This window comes from Pelmatolapia mariae, linkage group LG4 (assembly GCF_036321145.2).
Source record: "Pelmatolapia mariae isolate MD_Pm_ZW linkage group LG4, Pm_UMD_F_2, whole genome shotgun sequence".
Classification (NCBI taxonomy): Eukaryota; Metazoa; Chordata; class Actinopteri; order Cichliformes; family Cichlidae; genus Pelmatolapia; species Pelmatolapia mariae.
The window spans coordinates 12,941,744-12,967,496 of NC_086230.1; the positions used below are offsets into that span (position 1 = coordinate 12,941,744).

The window sequence follows — 25,753 nt, forward strand, 5'->3', positions numbered from 1 at the left end:
TGGGATAACTTCCTTGGAGATGAAATGCCGGATTGCTAGCAAGGCTCCAGGCACGCAGCCGCTCTATCACGTGAGCACACTGCTCCGACGAGCTACGGTTATGAGTCGAGTTACACCGTGTCGCAAGTTTTGTGAGGTGTTTTTTTGATATTTCATTTTTTATTTCTCGCCGATATCCGATCCAGTAATTTAGGTCAGTATCGGACCGATACCGATACGTAATATCGGATAGGTCCATCTCTATTCTGTAGTATTCATTCCACCTCATTTCATTTCTGTATTTTATGTATATACGTTTAGATTAGTTATTTATAGCTGGTTTACACAGCTTTGTGTATGTATGTGTATGCATGTGTAATGTATATATAGACACGTGTGTGTGTGTTTTACATTGCTGTGCTTGAGAGCCACCATCTACCGGAACCAAATTCCTTGTATTTGTCTGCACATATACTTGGCCAATAAACACGATTCTGATTCTGATCCCATAATGCAGCGCTGCAGCCTCCTTGCTGAACACTAGGCTAACTGGGAACATTCCGTCAATCAAGTCAAACTTCTGTTATTGCGAAGCTAGCCGCTCACAATGGTAGAGAGAAAAGTTGATTCTGAAAGCAGAGCCTTTCAGCGCCAGTGGGTGACTGAATATATGTTTACAGACATTGCTGGTAAACCCGTGTGTCTTATTAGTGGAGCTAATGTGGCTGTAATTAAGGAATTTAATTCAAGACCGCACTACGAGACAAAACGTCAGGATAAGATGAAAAACCTAAATGCGGAGCAGAGACTACAGAAAGTAGAAGAGCTAAAGAAGAATCTGACATTTCAGCAGACTTTTTTCACCAGAGCAAAATCACAAAGTGAAGCTGTTGTGAAAGCAAGTTTTACTGTAGCAGAGGAGATAGCCAAATCAGCCCGGTACCACTCTGAAGAGCTGCATGATGAAGGTGTGCGACGTCTTGTGTCCAGACAAAACGCAGATTTTGGCAAATGTGAGCCTGAGGGGAAATACGATTGCTGATCGGGTTTGTGAGATGGCCACTGATTTAAGAACACAGTTGTGTGAAAGAAGCAAAAACTTTATTGCATACTCTCTTGCTGTGAATGAAAGTATAGACATGATGGACATTGCACAGCTGGCCATCTTCATCGGTGGAGAGGAAATATTGAACATTAAATCGATGCACGGGACAACGACAGGAAAAGACATTTTTTAAAACGTATGTCAAAGTGTAACCGACATGAAACTGCCCTGGGACAAACTTGTTGGACTTACAACAGATGGAGCGCCGGTGAAAAAAAAGTGGACTAGTCAGCAGGATGCGAGTAAAGATGCAGGAGAACTGTACCGGTGAGTTAACAGCATATCACTGCATCATACACCAGGAAAGGCTGTGTGGTAAAGTCCTAAAAATGGAGCATGTAATGATCACCGTAACGCAGACCGTGAATTTTATCCGAGCTAAAAGTTTAAATCACCGTCAATTTCAGTCTTTTATGTGGGAAATAGATTCAGAGTTTGCCGACATTCCTCATCATACAGAGGTCCGTTGGCTGAGTTGGGATAAAAATTCTCAATAGAGTTTTTGAGCTCAGCAAGGAAATCTGTCAGTTCATGGACATGACATGGATGATGCGGTGAAGGCATTTCAAGTGAAGCTGTCACAAATGCACTAGTGCAACTTGCCTCACTTTCCCTGTTGCCAAGTAATGTTGAACCAAGTCAGCGGACTTTGCTGAACTGCAGCTGTTTAGATTCAGATGGAGCTGCAGTGTAATGATACACTCAAGGGAAAGTATGACACTGAATGGCCCGCACAGTTTATTAGTTCCATTCCTGACCCAATGCCCCAGCTCCGTCTACATGCGGCTCCAACCTTGTGTATGCTATCATTTATTTTTTTCTGGGGTTTTTGGCTGTATGTTCATATCTCTAACTTGCATAATTTTGACAGGATATATTTTTATGAAGAGCAAAATATTTAAAGTTAAAGTTTTTTTTTTAAGTTTATTTAATCTGGAATAATATTCCTGTCTGTTTTTATTCATATTTATGTTTAAAAAACATTGTTTTAGTGTGTTCAATAAATGTTTATCTTGTTTGGCCCGCGACCTAAAGTGTGCCTTGAGTTTTGGCCCCCTGTGCAATTGAGTTTGACACCCCTGGTCTAGGGTGTTGATCGTTTTCCTAAAGCCCTCGTTTTCCACAGTGTTGATGGGAGCCATATCTTTAGCCAGGGGATAAGTGATAGCCTCCGAAATTTCTTTGTGCCTGCGGGAGTTCGACGGGTATGGGGAAGCGCTGTATAAGGTTCCCGTTATTGATGTTTGGGTGGTTGACCAGGAGGGATTTTCTCCTGTCACTTTCTCGTCATCTCTCACGTGCTCTCCGTTGTTTTTTCCCTGCCAATTTTAGCACCCAGTTGGCTTCTGTATCACGTGGTATAAGGCTCCGCCCTTGTCGTTTGTTGAGCAGGAAGAGTGAGCGCTTGTTTTGATGCAGAATACGTCCCGGATCAAAATGCGGTACAATCATCGTCGTCGTCTTTTTTTTTTTTTTTTTTTTTTTAAATCGTTGTCATTTGGAAATGAGATCGCACATAAGTATGAATTGAGATCGCAATTTTCTAACGATTAATCGTGCAGCCCTACCTGTTTCTATTAAGCACTTGGTTGTTCCTGTTGAGCAGGCATTTTGTTTTCAAAGGCCTTAGCCACGCCTTTTGCCCAGACAGGAAACAGCCACCTCCACAAACCAGGTAAAGCGAAGAAAAAAAAAAATCTAATTAATATAACAGAAAACATTTTTAGAAAAACCACACAATGCCTCATAATATCAGTATTAGGTTTAAGCAAAAACATTAATCAATTATATTAGTGAAGCAATTGTAAATCAAACTAATGAAGTGAATGAATGGACTAGTTTTACCCATGTGTGGCTGATGCTAACACATCCAGCCAGGCAGCAGAAAGGCCAGTTGATCCCTGGACATGCATTGGAGCCTCACCCCACAGCGCAGACTTTACCTACACAGAGCGTTTCTGACAGGTGGGCATTGCTTATGCAAAAGAGAATTACAACAATTCAGTGTGTTTCTCTGCTTCAAGACACCTGCAGTCCTTTCACATGATGAGCATGTCTGTTATAGCCTGCCCTTCATAAATATCTGCCTGTTAGTTCCGATTATTCAAACCGTGTTTAAAATGTGAGTTACTTGTTGTCCAAAAACATTTCCTCAAGATATGCAATGTCGCTGATTTAAAAATATATACATATTTTCAAGTTTTTAGCTGGATGTCAAACATATGAAAGAATCTTAAGCAAAGTGTGCACCAGTGCACCCTAATGTAGTCCTTTGAACTGTATGTTAATAAGTACATTAAGTGTACCTCTATACCTGAAAAGAGTCTGTATCCATAATTTGCTTTCAATGTGGCATCTTTGTTTTTATGAACTGCAGATAAAGAACTCCTCGCAAAAGCAAAACAGGTGGTTTTGCTTTTTTGCAGCTATCATTTATATTCTTCTGATTTGCATGTGTTTTAGAGTAAATGCATATTTTTGGATGTCCTGAGATATCTTTTACATCAGAATTTCAGTATATATGCATCTTGAAAAGCATCCTGTTGTGGGCCTTAGTGCATACAGTTGAGTCTATAATTTGTCTGAAATTTTTTTGAACAATTGCTACATGTCTGAAGTTCAGACTTTAGTTAAAGAATTTTTAGAAAAAAATATTTTTAATGAACAATGAAGTAGACAGTTTTCTAGTCCCCCATTTTTGAGAGTCTCATTGGACAGTTAACAGCACACAAGGGGTGATCAGGGGAAGTTGAAACACATGAGGAGATAGCTGACCCAATAAATCATAATGACACCACAGGGGATGTGTAAACTAAGCACATAGAACATGGAAACAAGACGATACGCAGACATGACACGATCTTGACAACATGAACCACACAGACATGAAACATGAGAGGTAAGACACACTAACCAACAAGGGAGACTTAACACAGGGGGTGATAACACAACAGATTCTAAATAAACAAGGAACTATAACTAGGCAACCTAGGAGCTTCTGACTGGATGGACTTAACCAAAAACAATGAATAACAAAATACAAGGTAACTCAAATCCAAACTAATAACAGCCACAACACAACACAAGAACTTAACATACCTTCAATATACCTAAGAAATCACAAAAATATAACAATAACTCAAAATGCTCAGTCACAGACCCAGCACCTGACAGTGGATGATGACAGAATTATTTCCTTAGTTAAGAAAAACAACTTCACTTGACTGAGTTGACTTGAGTTGGCTGAAAGTCTTTAGACATCATTTGTGTTCGACAAAAACACAACACTATAATGAAGTGCATTGAGGGGAAGCTGTTTTGCCTACAGCTTTTTGTCAGACACCACAGTGTTGTTTTCTGCGTAGTCATTTCTCTTTTTGTCAGGCTTCAAAAAATTATATATATATAGAAGGGCCTAGTACCAGATAATACCGCCAAATTGAAAACTCTAACTGCAGAGTCAAGTCTTCTTGGGCCAAGCCAACTAGGTACCAGTGGCAGAGAGTGATAATTTAATTCTATAATCAAGAGATCCCTTCATAAATGGAAATATAGGGTTTACAACAAAGTGCAACCAATGGTTACACTCAATAACAGGAAAGTTAAATTAGACATTGCCAGAAAACAATGCACTATGCTTTTCAGATATTAGATGCAAAACTGAATACAGAAAGATTCACAAATGAGCAGCAACTTAAGATGGCTACAGCAAAAGCCTGGCAGGGCATCTCAAAAGAGGAAGCACAGCATTTAGTGATGTCTGTGGCTTGTAGACTTCTGGGCCCGTATCCCTAAAGAATCTTTGTGCAAAAAGTGGCTCCTAGCGGCCAAATTCTAAGAAAATTCTCAGAGTCATGACGTTTTCTTAGAATTTCCCCTAAAAGTGACACAACAATCCCAGTTAATATAAAAGCTATTCCTCAAGATTCCTAGCGCTTAAAAGGGCTCCTAAGGCGAGATCTGCTAAGAGCAGGGAAGAGGACTTTTAGTGGCTTAGGAGTTCCCCTAAGCAGCTGCACAAAATGGCCAACAGAAGAGGCAGGAGAGATACCTTTATGTTCGTTCACCAACTGGGCCAGCAACAAACCTTGCTCCTCAGCCCAGTTCGGCTTGCGAGTCCTTTTTTTCTCCATTTTCTGTGTTTGTAGGATATTTGTTAACAAGCCTTTATAAATAGACCAGCCAGCAATCACAGACATTGATAAAAACTGAGCCGTGTTACCCTCGTTAAGACCACACTGGACTTGTAACGTTGTGATTTCTACTTCATTAGGCCATCTTGTTTTCAATGGGGTCCATATGGGAGTGAAAGTACAAAATATGCCAGCTAGGATATTGATATGAGCAAATAAGACACGAATCATTATTTGAACAGGGTGTAATGAGTTTAAGTTTTCACATATTTTAGATTCTAATGTTAGGCTATAACCCCTACAGCTTACTATTCTTTTTCCAGATATTTTCTTGAATGTGAAATATTATTTACAATTACAGTCAGCATAAGATTAGAGTGTATAATTATGTTTATTGATTTGAGGGTACATCCTTTGCTCATTTCCATCAAACTTGTAGGATCAACCAATCACGGCTTTTGAAATGATGACTCATACCTAAGCAACGGGGTCAACCACACCTTATCACTAAGATAGGATTTTCCATCCATTCCTTACTCAGAGTTCACTGAAAATGTTCTGGAATCACTTCTAAGCTAAAACTCCTGGCAAGGAACTTTTAGGTTAAGTTAGGAGCTCTCTGAGAGGATTCTCAGAATCTTTAGGGATACGGGCCCAGGTTTTCACTGACTGCAGAGAATTTTCATCCTAAAATGATTAAAAACAATTCTTCCATTTAAAATTATGTCAGGCTGTCTAATTCATTTTGAGCTTCTGAAACTGGAAAACTGTATAAAAATGGCTGTAATTCCTAAACAGTAAATGCAAATGTTTACCAAAACCTTTTTGAACTATCTACTTGATGAAGTTTAATAGTTGCTTCTATTTTTGTTCTGATCTGAAAAAGTGTGTAACTGGTACATCAAGTTTCTTAAAGTTGTGACCCCAGTACCATAATTTGGACTTTATTTTGTAGCTCGCTGCTTATTTCACATCCTGAATATTTAGAGATAAGCCTCATAATAACTCAGTAATTATGATGAAACAGAACAGAGCAGAACTTAGCTAATATAAACTCAACAGACAGAAACTGTCACGGCGAGTGAGATGAGCCGTGTGGGGAAAAAAGGGAGGATCCAAACGCAGGCACTTGTAAAGGTGTGAGGGTGGTTTATTAAACACAAAAGAAGAGATGGACAAAATGGTAAACGGAGAACTAAACTATACTGGGATAACTAAACTACTGAGCCTGAGCAAGAACACAAACCTGAACACGAATAACAGCGAGCAGAAAACAGACGGCGGTTGACAGCAGGGAAACACACAGATGAAGCAGGGTGGATACACAGACGGACCAGCAACTACAAACACAGAAGACACAACTTAAATACACTCAGAGAAACACAGGGAGATTACACACAGGTGGGGAACACAGCTGGGAATAATCAACAAGACGAGACAGGGGTAAAACTGAACACACTCACATGAGACGCAGACCTTCACAATAAAACAGGAAACAAGAACCCAACACAAAGACGCGGACTCGACACTGAGAGACAGACAGAAAATGACACCTGGAACTAAACCCACACAAAACATGAGAACACAAATCCTAATCACAAATAAACAGAAACATGAACCTAGTAATCATCATCATCACCACCACCATAATCAGCACTACAAGAGAATAAGAAAACAATCCATCATTCAAAAATAAACCAAAACATAATAAACTCAAAATACTGGGTCCGACGGACCCAGAACCGTGACAGAAACCACACTGACATGATAATACTGTTACAAATGATTCACTGTTTTTCCTGCACTGATTACAGATGCCTGTGACCTGACACTTGACCCAAACACAGCATCTGTGAGAATTCGTTTAACCGAGGAGAACAGAAAGGCAGAGGCTGTTCCAGAGAAACAACTATATCCTGATCATCCGGAAAGATTTCATATAGCTCAGGTTCTGTGTGAAGAAGGTCTGACAGGTCGCCATTATTGGGAGGTTGAGTATTTTTTTGCAGATATTGCAGTGGCATATAAAAGTATCAACAGGGTGCCCAACCTTCCCTCTTATTCTTCTTCTGACTATGGTTTTGGTGACAATGAAAAGTCTTGGTGCTTTAGAAACGAGGACAATTGTTTTGCTCATAACCATTCATTTGTAAACCTTATTAGAAATAGAAACTCCGTTGGTGTCATGGGAGTATATCTGGACTGGCCAGCAGGCATTTTGTCCTTTTTTGAAATCTCTCCTAATACAGTTACCCACTTGTACACTGTGCACACAACGTTTACTGAACCACTCCACCCTGGTTTTGGTGTTTCTTTCAATGCATCAGTTTCCCTCTGTAAAATAAAGTAATTAGACAACTTGGATGAAAGGAAAGCAAAATTATTTTAAGCACCAAAGATTGCACACAACATCCTTATAAAAACATATTTAGTTGTCCTAGACTTAAAAACAGTTTTGAACGGTTCCATATCTCATGCATTACATTTGCAAAAAAAGACGTGTTACATTTGGCAGTAAGTCTTATCAACATTGACTTAAGTGTCGTGCTTTACACTTATATGTGTGTAGGTGTGCATGTGTGTGGGCTTCCTGTGTTTCCAGCTGTTCCTGCGGTTAGCATGCAGGCACACATTCATTCACCTTTGTGTTATTCTGTTATGTTAAATGTGAAAAATGTAAAAATACTGTTTCTTATACCTCAATTTTGTATTTGTTCATTTGATTGGTATACTACTACTTTACTTTACCTTACATTTCTGCAACTTTAGTTTCTGAACTTTATTAAACTGCAAAATTAAATAGTTTCATTTTTTCTTTTGTAATGTGCACTGCTTTGTAAGATTGAAAGGTCCTGTATAAATGCATTTATGATTCCAGTGTTCATGCACTTTATACTCACCTCATACATGATTGCAGTGCCCCTTGTTTTAACTAAAAAACAGCAGCTATCATAGAAATAAATAACAGTTTTATTCCATGTCAAATAATCAAGTTATTGGTACACTTTTTGCTCAAATTTGCACAAAATGTTATGGTATGTTATTGCTTTCTAGATGGTACTCTAACTGTAAGTCAGAAAATAATTTTGTTAGATTTGTGCTTTTGATTTAAGACCTGAGTCAGTCCATCTTAAATCATCAAATTTTCTTTGAAATCATCTGCAATTTGCAAAAAATGCAAAAGTTTAAAGTTTGACAATTATTATACTAAATTATAATAATAAATGTTTTTGTGCAGATTTATATTAGCATGTACTCAAATATGTGACTTTGTTGGACTGCTTGAATTTTCTTAAATATTTTAACTAGCCAAAAGTGCATGGATGGACTGTTTTTCCAAAAAAACAAACAAACAAACCAAAAAAAAAAAAAAAGATAAATGAAACTCAAATTTCAGTTATCATTACATTTGTCCAAACTTTGTTCTATGAAACTTTTATCCAAATTGAGGATGGTGAAGCAGAAAAACCTTATTGATTTTACATGGGATTTCATTGTTTTTGAGAGAGAGAGAGAGATTGAGTTTTGAGATGTGAGAGATTTGTGACGTTTAGCGCAGAGCGTATAGTTATTGTGTTGTTTAGTTGTTGTGTTGTTTTGTGTGTCAGTGCGGGCACTAGTGAATGTCACAAAGGCAGATCACAGTGTAAACACTGTCTTCAGGTGGAAAACAGGAAGAGTGATACTCCTCCTGCTATCAGGTCTGCAGGTTCTATACCTGTGCTGTTCTCCTCTGTCTTGTGGCAGACAAACATTTTTTTTTCACTGGCACAAATAATTTGTTGGGCACCTTATTGTGACACCTGATTGTTCTCTAATTTTAGTTTTAGTAGTAGTTATAAATGGTTGTACAAAAAAACCACCAGATGCATCGGCTGCATTTTTAGATAAATAATTGTATATAACTTTGTTTATAAAATTTGTGCATATGTTTTCATACATTTACAATTTACAAATGCATTTCATGGTTATGAAGATAATTAACTAAACATGCCTGTGCTTTTTTCAGTAAAAACAAATATACCTACTATAACTATATTAGGATGTTTTGTTTTTATGTGATTCCAGATAATTTGTGTTAATACAGATTGTCAATGAAAATTTAACTGTAACTTCAGACATGTGAGGTTGAGCTGAAAAGAATGATACCAAGTAGGGCTGCCACAAACGATTATTTTGATAGTCGACTAGTCACCAATTATTTTTGCGATTATTCGACTAATCAGATCATGCATCCATTGAACGTAAAACGTACAGCTTATTGCACCAGCATGCATCTGCTCTTATATAACTATCATTAGCTTACAGCTTTAACTGTTTAAGGTATGTGCTAACTAAAAATAAAGACAAGATGATAGTTTATTAAATTTTAATGAAGTTTGCAGATTGTTTCAGTGAAGTTTAATAAACTCCTTGCTATCTAAAATATAACAGGACACCGGAGTATATTCTGGAGCATCTCACACTTCTGATAATCAGCTGTCTGCTTCACGTTTATTCAGCTGTGTAAAAACTATAACTTTAATCTCAGCCAAACCGATTTACTCAGGAACAAATAAAATACTAAAGAAAGCCAAACAATAACATTTTTAAGTTATTTTAAGTGACTTATGTATGTTTAACCTGAGTAGCGATAGACGGCGGTGGGTTTGAAAACGATTTGCCGGGAGTCCGGTGTTCTCACGGGCTCTAGTGAGCCTTGCCCCCGGCTAGCTATCGAGCTGGTGGGTAACAGACGTCTCCGAAAACGTCGGAGCGCTTTTGAAAATATGTGGTTACTTGATAAACTGGCAGATATTTGAGGTTTACACAGTTACATTCTCGCCTGAAAATATGTTAAACGTTTATTTTGTGACCCAGAAAGAATAATAAGAGTAATATTAAAACTAACTAGCTGCCGCCATTGTTGGAAACTGAGCTGGACTGCGCTATGAATTCTGGGACAGAGCTACTTCTTCTTCTTCGGGGTTTAACGGCAGCTGGCATCCTTGTACATGCAGTGCTGCCATCTTCTATTTTAGTCTGTTATTACACTCCTAAATCCTACTACTTATTCCTGCGTCTTTTGTGATCTTACAAAGCTTTAAACGACACGTCGACTATTAAATTAGTCGTCGACTATTAAATTAGTCGTCGACGATTTTGATAGTCGACGTAATCGTAACTAGTCGACTAATCGTGGCAGCCCTAATACCAAGCAAGGCAAGGAAAAAAATAAAGGTGAACTACAAAGGTAATATAAAAAGTCTTCAAAAATGGCCAATTATATTTTGGACCCAGAGGGTTAAGAAATCATGAAAATCTGTTGGGTTAATCGTGACCATACGCTTGTAGGTGTCACGATAGGTTGCTTACACAATAGCTAGCTGTTATAACATGCTGTGTATAAAGGAGTTGGAGTGTAGTAAAGGGAGTTATTAGAACCACACTGAACACCTGCTTCAAGCATCAACAATACTGTGTGTGTATGTATGTGTATAACCAGTGGGATCCAGTGGCGGTGCACACTAGAGTGATGAGCCTCTTAAGACCACTTGCACTTGGCGGGGGGTATCCCAATTGTCATAAGACTAGATGTGGGTGCACCCTGGACAGGTCGCCAGTCTATTGCACGGACAGATAAGAGACAGATAAGCATTCGCACTCAAAATTCACACCTATGGACAATTTAGAATCATCATCAATTAACCTAGCCTAACTAGTTTTGGGAGGAAGCCGGAGTACCCAGAGAGAACCCACACAAACACAGGGACAACATGCAAACTCCTTGCAGAAAGGCCCCGGCAGACCCAAAGGGTAGGAACTCAGGATCTTCTTGCTGTGAGGAAACAGGCTAACCACCCAACACTGTGCTACCCCAGAATTTATACTCTTTTAATGTATTTATTTTATATGATATATTTTATATTGTTATATTTTTATTCCCCTACTCTAGCAGGAGGAGTTTTGTGTCTTGAGCTGTGAGTCTTTGAATTTGTGCAGAATGTCTGGATTATCTGTGGTGTTAGGTGAGTTAGAGGCACTCATGTTTTATGTTTTAAAGAAAAGAACAATTTAAAGAATTGTTTAAAGTCATGTAAACATTGCTCAATTATCTGGATCTCCAGGTTAAAGAGTTGCACCTCATCTAAAAACAGTAACACCACTGCACACTTTACATGCAGTTAGTCACCTGGCCACTAGAGGTTGCTTCTCTTTAACAAATAGGAGTTTATAGGATAGGACAGTCTGCCTTAGCCAATTTTGTTTTATTACTACCTTGACTAAGATTCTCATTAAATAGCAACATGAGAAGCTACACTTGCACAAATCAAGTATTTAACACTTTAAATTTATAGGTTGCGAAAGCTTTGTGAATGAGTGGATTATTATTATTTTGTACATTTACATATTTAAGACAAAAGGCTACACTGAATTCATGCACATCTTAGAAGCACAGCTGCAAAAATGGCTTTAATGTTTATTTCACTGGCACGTTACTCTTCATATATAAAATGCAAGGGACACTAATAAAGGTAAATTAAACATTTTAAAGCTGGCAGTAGTCTACTGTGAATGGGTTTACCTTAACAAATTAATAATGTGTTTGCTATTACTATCTGAACATAAAAAAAATAACTCACCAAACCACCAGTGATGTTACATTGAATCTGATTCTTTACAAAATGTACAAAGCAAGAGAGGGAGAGAGAGAAAAAGAGAGAGCAAGAGAGAGAGAGATAGAGAGAGTGAAAGTGATCAAGTGAACAGAGAGAGATTTGCCCAGCCGACTCTCATATTTACTGCAGCTACTACAGGACGTCGAACACAAAGGTAAGAAAAATATATTAAACGCATATCACATTCACCCAATCAAATATCTTAGATGTCAGTGATCATTAATGCTCTGAATGCTTCATTTTTTTTCTTACTTTTACTTTTACAGACACCGGACGCAGTTGTAAAGCCACAGCACTAATGCAATACAACATGGTAGCCAAGATTGCACTTAAACGCTATGAGTCATTGAGCTGACACAGAAGAACAAACATGGGCAGCCAATGCTCTACACACAGGAGGGGTCAAAGGCAAAACAACAAATCTGACCAAAAGAAAGAGGTTGTTTGCAGCACAGAGGAAAGTGGAGCGAATTCCTCCCTCCTAAGACGGCCGTCTCTGCAGGGGCTGGGGACTGCACTGAAGGAAGCAGAAGAGCATTTATCCAGACATGCAGAAGAAACCTCTGGAAAAAACAACTGTAGTGAGAACAGCAGTGCACATGACTGTGCTACTGCTGAAGTTAACACCTTCAGGTGAGACTTCATTATTTTTCATTCATAATAAAACTATTTAGTCTTTTATTATCACACTGATTTTATTTAAAAAAAGTTAATATACAATCAGTGTAACAACATAAATGTAAGATGTAACTCTTACTTTTTTCTTTTAAAACATAATATAGTTTACACAAAAACCACTTACAGTAACTTTGTTTCTGTCCTTTGTCAGTCCTTGCTCCAGCAAGAAAAATGGTGAGTTAAAGTTAATAATTTTAAGACGAACTCTGATCATAAATTACCCATTAAAATGCAATCTCTTACAATTAATTTGTGTTTTTTAAAGAAGCTGAATGGGTGGACAGCAACAGGTCTAAGCTCATTCAAAGCGTCACTTTAGTGATGCCAATAGCAGATGAAATGAGACAGCAAAGCATGATCCGTGAAGAGACATACAACAAAATTGATGCTGCAACAACAAGCCAGGACAAGATGAGGGAACTGTACAAGGCCCTGACTACTCAAGAAGTCAAATCTGCTTTCTACAGAAACCTCCAAGAAATTCAGCCGGAGACATGTGAAAGTATGTAAGGTGTTTGGGTGAAGCATGGTGAAAAGATTACACATTTTCTTGTGCAACTGCCCTGTTATCTTTTTGTTTTCATTTAATGCATAAAAGATAAGACAATTTTGACATACAGGTAATTCTGCAAAGGTTGTTGAGAAGGCTTTCTATCCTTATATTCTGTGTAAAAAAAAATGTTTTGGACTCACATATTTTAGTGCATATTTGGAACCAAGCTCAATGTTTCAGATCCAAATAAACTGATCTCACCAAGCAGATCACTGTATTTGGCTATAGGTGTGGTTGTAGCTCAAAACGCACACCAGTACCTCCAACACACAGCTACGAGCTGCTCCGGGTCACTCAGCTTTCTGAAATGATTTCTCTGCTTTCTAAGATGTGGTCCCAACTCTGTTAACAAGAGCTCAAACAGCGACACCAAAAATATGTATGATAGTGGTCGTGATGAAAATTCAAGTCCTCGATCAAACCACGAATTTGCCCCTGCTACTGCCTTTTCAGAAAAATGGATGAACCCAGAATGTCTTTGTTTTTTGTTTAGAAACAACAGGACGGACTTAATTAGTTTCACAGTTTCACAGATGGCGAATCTTTTGCAAAAACACGTGTTCGGTGTGTAATGGCCCAAATGCTGAACTCATGGATAGACATTGTTGGGTGTAACGAGTTATAAAGTAACGCATTGCTGTAATTACTTTGGATTTTTCAGTAATGGAGTAATTTAATGTGTTACTATACTAAATTCAGTAATTACACAACAGTTTCAGTAGAGAGGAAAAAAAATCAGATGTTTCTTTTCCTGCGTCCTTGCGCTACAATCAGCTGATTTGTGTTTGTATGCATGAGGAGGAAAATGGTGAAGAAGTATATCAATGCAGCTTTTGAGAAGTGGCGATATGGACATTACTAATTTGTATTGCCCAAAATGACAAAAGTGCAATGGTAAAGTCGAAACTATAATTTGGACTAAAAAAAATGCATAATTGGTAACAAAACTTTGGTTCTTTACAAGGACAGCATGCTAACACAAAGCTAGTCAAAAATCCAGAGTGATATTAAACTGAATCCAACCCCAGCCCAGCAGCCAAAGTCTGATCTTCAACAGGTAACAAAGGCAGTGATGAGCAGTCAGGCTTGAAGTATCTATAGGAATAGTGGCGATCAATTTGAAGTGTCTATGGGCTGAAAGTTGATTCTGTTCATCTGGACGTAGCGTTTTCAGCTGGAGAAACATTTCATCACCCGTAACTTCTTCAGTCTTCAGGTTTCCCTGACCTTATAAACAGAACATTTGCATATAGTTGTGTAACTAATTACTTCCTCTGGTTAGTAATTAAATAACATGCTGCATTACTTTAAAGAACCCAACACTGTACATACATAAATATATAAATAGTTGAGTAGTAGAGTCCACACAGACAACAGAGTCCGAAGAAACAAGAAATTAAAAAAACTATGTAACCCTGGAACTACACCAGGGATAATGATAGTTATAAGATTGTTCTTTTTCCTCTTTACCTACAGCAGAAGATGTTATCAAGAAGGCCATCAACAAGAACAAAGAATATCTGAGGCAAAAGTGTCAGTGGCAGTTGGAAGGCACTGAAAAGTCTTCTATCGAGGAAAAATCATTGGATAAAATTTACACAGAGCTTCACATTATAAAAGGGGAGAGTGAACATGTCAATGAACAACATGAGATCTGGGAGATTGAAGATAAAGCGAGAAATCAAACTGTTGAGGGTACAAAAATCAACTCTAATGACATCTTTAAACATGAGCAAGACGACAAAGAAGTGAAAGCAATTCGGACTGTGATGACAAAGGGGATCGCTGGCATTGGAAAAACTGTCTCTGTGAAGAAGTTCATCCTTGACTGGGCAGATGGAAAAGCCAATCAGGACTTGGACTTCATCTTTATGTTTCCATTCAGGGAGCTAAATCTGGTCCAAGATGATCAGATTAGCTTTGAGAACCTTGTGAAAACATTCCATCCAGAACTTAAAACCATAGCAGTTGCGAGAGCTTTGGCTGAACGTAAAGTTTTGTTCATCTTTGATGGCCTTGATGAAAGTCAACTTCAGCTGAAATTCAAAACGACCAAAAGACTGACAGATGCTATGAAGGAATCCTCAGTGGACACTCTGGTGACCAACCTTATCAGGAAACATCTTCTTCCCTCTGCACTTGTTTGGATTACCTCAAGACCAGGAGCAGTTCAACGCATCCCTCGTGAGTATGTTTACCAGTGGACCGAGGTCAGAGGATTTGATGATCTACAAAAAATAGAGTACTTCAGAAAGAGAGTTGAGGACAAAGCAGTTGCTGAAAAAATAATTGAACACATAACAATGTCACGGAGCCTGTACATTATGTGTCACATACCTATCTTCTGTTGGATTGCTGTACATGTTTTTGAGTATTTGATGCGTAAAATGGGAAACACCAGAGTTGGGAACCAAAAAATACCCACAACTCTTACTGGGATGTACACACACTTCCTCCTTAATCAGATGACGATTGCTAATGAAAAATATGGCGAGCAGGAAGAGCCTGATACAGCAGAGATCTTTAAGTCAAATGAAGAGTTCATTTTGAAATTAGGCAGGTTGGCTTTTGAACAACTGGAAAAAGGCCGGATCATATTCACTGCTGAAGATCTGAAGAAGTATGACATAGATATAAGGAAAGCTGGAGTTTACTGTGGGTTGTGTACAGCAATATTCAAAGAAGAGAGCGTGTTCTTCACAAAGAAACTTTACTGCTTTGTGCATCTGACAGTTCAAGAGTATTTTGCTGCTCTCTTTGTATATCACAGTTTTGCAAACAAAAAAATCGATTCTGAAAGTCTCAAGGATTTCATGCTAAAAGGATCTGATGAAGAGCTCAAGTCTATCTTGGAAACAGTTCCAGTGGATCTACCTTTGAATGAACTGATTGAAATTACAATAGCTAATTCGACTCTGAGAACGACCGGAGAACTGGACATGTTTCTCAGGTTCCTTATTGGCTTGTCTCTGCAATCAGCAGAAGAACCACTCCAAAGTCTGATTCAACAGACTGAAGAACACTCTGCAAATATTGAGGAAATTCGTTCAAGTCTGGTAGATATAGATTTATATGACTGCTCAGCTGAAAGATGTCTAAACCTTGTCCACTGCCTGACTGAGTTGAAAGACAGTTCCCTACATGATTCAGTACGAAAGTATCTGAAACCAAATTGTTTTCCTGAATCACCACTCTCTCCTGTTGAGTGTTCAGCTCTGGCTGACCTGATTCTGATGTCAAACACACCTCTGGATGAATTCAATCTCAAGAAATACAGACCATCAGGAAGAGGTATCTTTAGACTTCTTCCAGCTGTGAGAAACTGCAAAAAAGCAAGGTGAGTATATATTGAAGCATCAGACAGACAGACAGACAGACTATCAGACAGACAAACACCAGTGAAACAATACCGCAGGTCTAACATATGTCAGTATACCTTGTTATATTGTTATGCCAGTTCAGAAGATCCATAAATAGACTACAGTCTGAAATATAGTAGTTATGATTTTTATAACAACCATGCCAGTCAGTCATGTTCAGTCTCACATATATCACCCATCTATCTGCTGTTGTTCACATTGCTTGTGCCAAACTATAGTGGGATCAAATGTGTAAGGATAAGCTAGAGGATGCTGACTGGTCTATTTATTGGCCATGTGTGTCAATCATAACAATTGTTTTCTAAACATTACAAAGGGAACCATTAAAGTAGAAATTTACTTCCAGCTGTGAGTATAACGCTACCCATGGCCCCATGACTATACTGAAAAATGTTACGAATTGGGCAAAGGACTGAGATGGGTGACTGCTAGTGACTGCTTAATAGACTTAATGCACAATAATGCATAAATCTCTTTTAAAAATGTGAAATATCGGCAAAATTTCCTGGTCAGTCAGTATCTCTTTTGGCATGCTGACAAGCTGAAACAGTGCCTGCAACAGACTCTTTGCCGAAATGCTGCCCAGTGGTATAGCTTCAGGATATCATGTTGCATAATCCACTAGAACTAAAAATGATGTCCCCATGTACTTCAATGAAATGGCCCAATAAGGTCAATGCCAATGTGGTCAAGGAAGATCTCCACTAATGGTTATGGGTGCAAAGGCACTTTTGGAATGGCATGCTGTTTTACTAACTGGCATGGATGCACACCAACGGAATACAATCTCCCGTATGCCTGGAAAATTAATTTTCAATGGTTCTTAGGCACCAACAACTGTTTGTGTTCTTCTCCAGTGTGAGCGTCATTTTGTACAGCCTGTCCCTGAGTATTATAATTTGGGGGGTATGACTCCAGGGTGCACTATGTGACCATCAGCTTTTATTACTTTGTCTAAGGCTGACCACAGACTGTCATCATAAAACTTCTCTATGTAACTGAGGCCTTAACTCTGTATGTTTTGCCCTTATGTTTAAAATCCATTTTTACCATGGGCTCTTTGTAAATGCCACCATGTACACATGTAATTTCCATCCATACTGCTTCCAACAACTCCTGGGGGTTAACCAAGGTTTGTTGAACCAGCATCTGCAAGTAGCCTGCATGAAGTCCTGGTGTGTACATCTTTGGCATCTCACTGGAACGCTGTACAACCCTTTCGGACAGGCTCAAGGTGTTGGCAGATGAGCGACACAGATCACCTCTCTCACTTCCAGTAATGGACACTCCTTACAGAAAGGCCCTGGCCTCCTGTCTTTCCAACACCACTGCCCTTGTATCTTCATGGCTTCCTGTAAGTGGGAAGGAGTTCCTGTAGCCCCTGGGACCTAGAGAAAGAACAGATGAGATAGTGTTAGTGGGTGCAAGAGCTGGTAGCTTCTTCTTGGTGCTGAAATCGGCAGGATTTCTCTGGCTATGCTGAGAATTAGGTGCTCAGTGAGTCGTTGGTACCGGGCCGCGAGAGTTGAGGCTTGGGTGTAAAATTTATGGTTTTCAGGGTTTTTATCGTTAGCTCGGTTTCCCTGGGTCATTTCCGGTGTTGTAGCTGTTAGTATTATTTTGAAAGAAATATTTACGTGTTACTATAGTGACCAGAGAGCATTAAGGGGCAGAGGGGAGGATGTTGTTGTCGCATTTCAGGAGGACACTAATAATAAAGTCACAAAATTACACTGAATTTGAGTTTATTATTATATTTACAAAATACCACACTTTTTGTCTTGGTTGTATCATTTTATTTTGTTGTATTTATCCACAACACTTTAAAGGCCGGTCCGTGAAAATATTGTTGGACATTAAACCGGTCCGTGGCGCATAAAAGGTTGGGGACCCCTGCTTTAAAGCCAAGCATACTGAATTTGATACATGTTTTTGTGAGGTTTTGAGACTTCTACATCACCAGCGTGACTTTTTTTGTACCCTCAAAAAATGACATAAACTGCAAGACACATTTTTATTGACTAAATTGCAAAAATATGGCTAATGTAGGAAATGTGATTCAAATTAAAACTCATATGTGCAGATTAAAATTTTATATCTTTTTTATATATTTTGTCTAAAGGTTCAACAAACACTCCATTATCAAGAGATTAAAGATTTCTGGCAGTTATTTCATTGTTCAGGTTTTAAAGGGTTAAATAAAAAAATTTAACTGAGTATAAGTTTCTATTGCTGAGTTGGAGAAAACTGTAAAACTGTATCCTTTTTACTGTGAAAATTGTCGGAACAGACAACAAATATATAGTTGCGTTTATAATTGCTTGTCATTAGGCTACTAAATGATTTATGTGCCTTTAAAACTTTATATTGAACAATGATCTTGTTTTTAATTGTTTTTATTTGCAGAATCTCAGGCCTGGACCTTAGTGTTTCGGAATATAAAACGATCTCTTCAGCTCTTTGCATACCACGCTCAGTGTTGACTGAGCTGCACCTAGTCAATAACACATTTTATAACAAGGACCACGAAGGTGCAGAAATCTTGGCTGATGGGCTAAAAAATTCTCAGTGTAAACTAGAGGCTCTAAGGTTAGTAAAATGATCATTTTGAGTTTTTTTTATGATCTGTCATTTCTTGTTATGATTTTGTTTTTTGTGTGTGTATATACTTACTGGAAACTTTGTCCATGTTGACATGTTAGTCTCACATGGTTGCTGCAGATTTGTCAGCTGCACATCCGTGATGAGAATCTCCAGTTCCACTGCATTTCAAAGGTGCTCTACTAGATTGAGAGCTGATGTGACAAGATCTCAGCGAGGTCATTTGAGTACAGTGTTCAAGCACCCAGTTGAGCTTTGTGTGTTATCCTGCTTGAAACAGTTGCTTCCAGACAATCCCTCTGTGACCATACACATGTGTATACTATGGTTACAAAGGAATTAACTGAGGTATTTAAATAACTCTCTATTAGTACACCCCCACTAGCATCAAAATCCCAGTAGATCTCAGATCAGCCAGTCAAACAAACATGCCACATTCCCAGTCACTTAAATCACCTTTCTTCCCCATTGTGACTCTCGGTTTGAAGTTCAGTAGAGGTACAGTACATCTTGATAGTTTCTACATGCCTAGTTACACTGAGTTGCTGCCGTGTGACTGGTTGATTAGATATGTGAACAGGTATAACTGACATAGTGGTGAGTGTTATCATGTGGATCTTTTCACCTATTGTCCTTTGTCCTTGCAGTCTTTCTGGTAAAGAACTCTCAGAAACACAGGCTGAAGATTTGGCATCAGCCATCAAATCAGTCATTTCAAATCTAAGAGAACTGGAGTTGAGTGGCAACATCCTGAGGGACTCACTATGCTCTGTGCTGTCAGTTGGATTAGGATGCCCTAAACTGGAGAAGCTCAGGTCCGTTTTATATGTTATTCTTCATCGAATTCCTTGGCTTTCTCATATGTCAGAAATTCAAATATACAAATATTCAGCCACGTAAAAACAATAATGCCATTTTATCCTCTGTAACAAAAGACTGAACCGAAATCCCAAGCCTGCAAAAATCTGCCAAGAGTTAGTGGCAGCCTTCAAATCCAGCACCTGTTGTCTGAGAGAGCTGCAACTGAACTTTGTCAATTTTAAAGTCTCAGAAATGAAGATCCTGTCAGCTGGGCTGATGAGCCCGAACTGTAGACTGGAGGCATTAAGGTAAAAGTCTTTACTAAAAAGTAATTATAGGTATTATTAAAGTTTAGTCATCAGGAAGAAAGCTCAGTTTGAAATATTTTACCTCTAAGTACTTTTGATACTGGTAAACATAGATTCTCAACAGGGAAAAATTAAACAGCACTTGGCATATTTATTAGACTACCTGTCATTAAACCTGTCATTAAAGAAGAAAAGTAGAAATTTAATCAAGCATAAATAATATTCAGTCACTAAAATTATTTTTTCTGTTCAAAAATATTAATGCATTGCATATTAATAAAGTAATTTACTATTTTTCTCCTGAATTTTCCAATTCATGGATAATAGCAATTATATATAGCATTAAAAATGTCATTTTGATTAAAGCGCTTGTGCAAAATGGTCGGTTAACCATTACAGAAGCATTAAAAAAGATATGACTGTAATAAAAATAGTTACTAATAAAAGGCAGCTGTAGCATAAACCTTACACTGAGTGGCAGTCTAATAAATTTGTTAAGAGCTGTATATAAGAAAAAATGAGAATATTGTAACAGTAATCTTTTTTTTTATATAAAATAATTTTGTAGTTATAATATCCCAACCTTTTTCGTTCAGTCTCACTCACAACAAAGTCATGGAGAAAGGCTGTGAGATGCTGGCCTCAGCACTCAGCTCCAGACCTTCCCACCTGAAAGAGTTGGACCTGAGCTACAATGACCTACAAGACTCGGGTGTGATGGAACTGTGCAATGCACTGACAAGCCCACACTGTGGTTTACAAACACTCAGGTTAGTATAAAAAATAGCCCAGACAAAAGGTAATGCTTTTTAGTCACACCTTTTTAAAAAGAGAAACTGAATATATAGTACAGTTGTGTCGGATTTCGCTAGTGAGAGATCATTATAAGGAACTGAACATTTATTGATATATTTATTGAATTTGTTGATATACAAAATTCAGTTAAGGTATTTGGCAATTAGGCTCCAATGGCCAATCACAGTAGAACAGAATCTCAGCAGTGATAAGGGGCAGGAGCCCCCTAGAGTCTGGACGCTGGTGGTGGAGATAATTGTTGAGTAACATGGGAGAGGCATAGACGGGGAGGAGGGTTCCACAAAGGAAGAATGACAGATGACAGTGAGATTTAAAGTATGTGGAGTCAAGGCTGATTGGCCTTAAGAAGGCATGCAGAAACATGATTGGACTAGATCAGTGATGTTGCAATGAGCTTGACAGTGTGGGAAAGTGAAAGTGACGTAAGCTTAGATTAGCCACCAAACGCCTGGGAAGCAGACAGATGTGTGACTGCAGGTCTTCCTTATTGAATTTAAGCATAAGCTTCATGCAATAATTTTTGCAAACTAATCATTTGATATCACTGAAAATAAAAAGTGTGAGTGCTGTGAAAATTGGCATTGATGAGAGCATCTACAACTCCTTGTTTGCTTTTTGTTAGGCTATCATTTTGTAAAGTGACAGATGATGGAGGCTCCTCTTTGGTCTCAGCTCTAAACTTGAACCACTGCAGTCTCAAAAATCTGGACATCAGCTTTAATGACCTCACTGATGACATAGTCCAGATGCTGAAGGAAAAACAGAGGGATTCATGCTGCAGTCTGGAAAAACTCAAGTATGGAAAACCAATAACAAATACAGTTTTATACTTGATTAGTATTACTTGCATTAATTTTGCAAGATTGATTTTTATTATTCTTCATTGGCAGTAATGTTTTTGTTTTTATTTCCCATCAGTGTGGACCAAAACGCAGAATGCTGGGTTGACCTGAAGCTGCTGAGAGAGTGTAAGAAAATCTTTTTTTGTTCATGAACTGCTACATGATACATGTGATTTGCATACATGCAATTATATATTTGCAAGTGTTTACAAGTCCCGAAACATTTTTCTAATCAGTATGGACATTTAAAAACGATCGATAGTAATTTACTTTAAGTAATATTTTCTAAATCAGGACAAGTGTAACATCCAATCAGACTTGTGATTAATCAATGATAGTCTAGTTTAAAGTCATATCCAAACTAGAGCTATTTTCTGTGGGACAGTGTTCTTTATAAAAAGTGGCTTTTAGTTATTCCTGGTCTGTTGACTCAACTGGTATGGGGCCAATCAGATACAATCCACATTCCTCGTGCATGGAGTTACAACATTTAATGTTAAACAACAACAACCAGGAAACTATGCAAACTGAACGTTCACATAAACAATTTACACAGCATGTCAGTTGTAGTGACAGGGACTTGGGGAAATGTATAAATACTAAGTAACCTAGCTTTGTTTATGTTTGTTGACACAATAACCAGAGATGAAGAACCACACGTACATAATTAACTGCACTATTACAAATAATTCATTGTTTGTCATACTCTGATTCCAGATGCCTGTGACCTAACACTTGACCCAAACACAGCAGGTGGGAATATTATTTTGACCAAGGAGAACAAAATGGCAGAATATGTTCCAGAGAAGCAACCATATCCTGATCATCCAGACAGATTTGATGCCATCCAGGTTCTCTCTGAAGAAGGTCTGACAGGTCGCCATTACTGGGAGGTTGAGTGTTTATGGGCTGATGTTGGAGTGGCATATAAAAGTATTGACCGGGTGGGAGACTCTTCCTCTGAATTTTCTTTTGGAAAAAATGAAAAGTCTTGGTGCTGGATGAATGATGGTTGTTTTTATCATAACAATTCCTGTATAAACTTTGTAGACTGTGCAGCACTTTCTAGTCATATCATAGGAGTTTATCTGGACTGGCCGGCAGGGATTTTGTCCTTTTTTGAAGTCTCTCCTGATACAGTTACCCACCTGTACACCGTGCACACAACCTTCACTGAACCACTCCATGCTGGTTTCAGTCTGGATAATGGATCAGTTTACCTCTGTAAAATAAAGTAAGTAGACATTTTGGATGAAAGGAAAGGGACCCTATTTGAGTATAAGCATACAGTATACCATACATTGCATTACAGTATACTACAGCCCTGTCACACATGGAACAAGTAAGCAGGTTGGCTATGTGATCGTGGCTTTGATTATTTTTTTAATGTTTGTCAGGGTCTTATCCAGACATACCAAGAGTAGCAATAAATAGTAATATATACACACAAAACTGATGGAGAAAGACTCTTTGCATTGTGCCAATGAACATTGTCAGTGTCAGCATTAGTTAACTGTACTTTTTTATATTTAGCTCTCCCTTTTTTTGACACCACAAGCAATGTCTGGAAAGGTGCTGTACTTAATACAAATTAAAAGAAATCGTGTTTGTTCATTTTATTTTCTTGCACCTCATACACTACGGCTGGATCACCCCAGAATTGGGAATGATAGTGATGCAGAACTGCCAAAAAATAAAAAAAAAGTATTGTTATTCTTTGCACACTTCATGATTCAATTTCCCTGGAAATAGTTGAACCTCACCCTAAAGAGCTTTTATGGGTTGGACTGCATTCCTTGTGACACTCCTCTCTTTACTTATCTACTTTGACTGACTAGGGTGAAGGGAAAATACATATCAGATGTTGTTGGTTTTAGGAAGAATATTTATTGCTCAAACACAAGCTATAAGAATCACAAACTGACTTAAGACTAATAGAAGCAAAATGCTGGTTCTATCAGTGTTGCCAATTCAAAGCCTGAACTAAATCGTTCAATCATTGTGTTTCTCTTTGGTTACTAAAGTACAATGGAAAATCTGAATGCAAATAGCTTCCTGCCTAAACTAAAGTACAGAATAGTGACAGCCATGTGTCTAAATAAAAGGTGATCTAAAGAATTTGTAGTGCGATTCGAGGGTGTGTGACTGTGTTTCTAAACCTGTCCCAGCCCCAGGCAGTGACACAATTAACTCTGCCTTGTACCTGAGCTCAACCTTTTAGACTTTATCATAGCCGTACATTCTCCAAGTGTGTGTCTGTTCACAAACTAAATAGGAATTTCAGACAAGAGGCACAAAGGGGTGACTGCTCACATTAAATCCAAGACCATGTCACTGAGTGAAATTTTAATAAGAGGAGATCTTTTGGATGAATTAATAATTTATTGATAAACAGAATTGAAACAAGCCGTCTGGTGATTGGACTCTGATGGCTAAATAGATCCAGACCGTTTATAGGGCAGGACCCCACCCGGAGTCGAGATGCTGGTGATGGTGATGAAGATAGAGACTTGGATAGAGCTCTGAGTAAGGTGGGTTGAAGCAGAGATGGAGAGGAGGTGGGTTGCGGGAAGTAGTCAGAGGAACCGTGAGATTTAAAGTATGTGAAGTGGAGGCTGATTGGCTTGAAAGCGGCAGGTTGAAAGATGATTGGACTCGACCTGAGCTTGATGGTTTGGGAAAGTGGAAGTGGTGATAGATGTGTGATTATTGATCTGGCAATAACCAGATGAATCTTCTGATTGGTGGGCTGGACTGGGCTGTTTACCAAAAATCAGTTCAGTCAGGAAGCCAAATGACTAGGACACGATTCACGGGATCATAGTTGAGGGACTGCAGAGCACGATCTACAGAAACACTGGTGAGTTAGGCAGATGGGGATGACAATTAGACCCAAAATACACAAACATCTGTAGTCTTTACCTGCAACCTACAATTCAGACTTATGAAATATTGAAAGTGATATATGAATGTCACCATGTCCGAATGTTGTAATGACTTGTACCATTATTATTATGGAATTGTGACCATGGCACTTTAAATAACCCTGATCTGATTTCATGAGGCTGATGGCAGGAGTCTGTGAACATCAGGCCAATGCTGATGTGAAGCTTTAAGTTTTTTAATTTATTGAGAAAGCGTGAGGTGTGCAGCTCATATCCTGCAACACTTCATCGATATTAACATTTCACTCTCGCTACTCCTTTTTGTTCCATTGCTTCATATGTTCTAGGCTTACCCGCAAGCTGTTTTCATAGTGAAGTCATACTTTCATTTTCCTAGGAGATTTTGTATGCAGTAGAAGATTTGCATAATGAAAAGCCAGGCTTAGGGGCATAGATGAATTACCGCATCGGTAAAGAGGGCCTCAAGATTCAATAATATGTATCACTATTGTGAATATCGGTGTAGATCAGGGGCGATTCTAGGATCAGAGCTTTGGGGGTGCTGAGCACCCAGAGAGCTGCCCAGCCAGGCAAGATAAACTTTACACGTCACGATGAGACTTCTTCCCTGTCTCTGTGAGTCCATGCATCCTTAAATGTCTCCAGTTGTCCCGAGTTCCCTCTGACTGTCTCCTTGGTGCATTTAAACCCCTGTTCTCATCGTCTGTTGTCTTCATCTCCGCTATCAGTCATCATAATTTTACCATCTCTGTGCAAGTCTGCAAATTTCTTTATTAAATCATAAGATTCTTAAATTCATCAAGTCTCTCTCTGCCTGGGTCCTCGTCACAAAACATGACATCACCGTTTTGTACATTTTAACACAACCCCCACATTTGTGAAAGAAAAGCAAAACACTTTTTTGAGAAGTCTGTAACAAAACCATCAAATCTGATAAAGGTTATTTAAATGATGCTCATAGTGAGTAAGAAGTAAACTGAGTGCATGTTTTG

At 38.5% G+C, this 25,753-nt stretch overlaps 1 protein-coding gene across 1 annotated transcript; it reads left to right on the plus strand.

Annotated features, from left to right (window-relative positions):
- Positions 1-3,911: 3,911 nt before the first annotated feature.
- LOC134626036 (NACHT, LRR and PYD domains-containing protein 12-like) lies at positions 3,912-23,200 on the plus strand. Its single transcript, XM_063471509.1, has 11 exons — positions 3,912-3,929; positions 6,362-6,365; positions 12,823-13,056; positions 14,584-16,444; positions 18,894-19,076; positions 19,736-19,903; positions 20,024-20,197; positions 20,794-20,967; positions 21,636-21,809; positions 21,932-21,981; positions 22,573-23,200. The coding sequence occupies exons 1-11, from the start codon at positions 3,912-3,914 to the stop codon at positions 23,091-23,093; spliced, it is 3,561 nt and encodes a 1,186-aa protein (XP_063327579.1). The 3' UTR covers positions 23,094-23,200.
- The last annotated feature ends 2,553 nt before the right edge of the window (positions 23,201-25,753 follow it).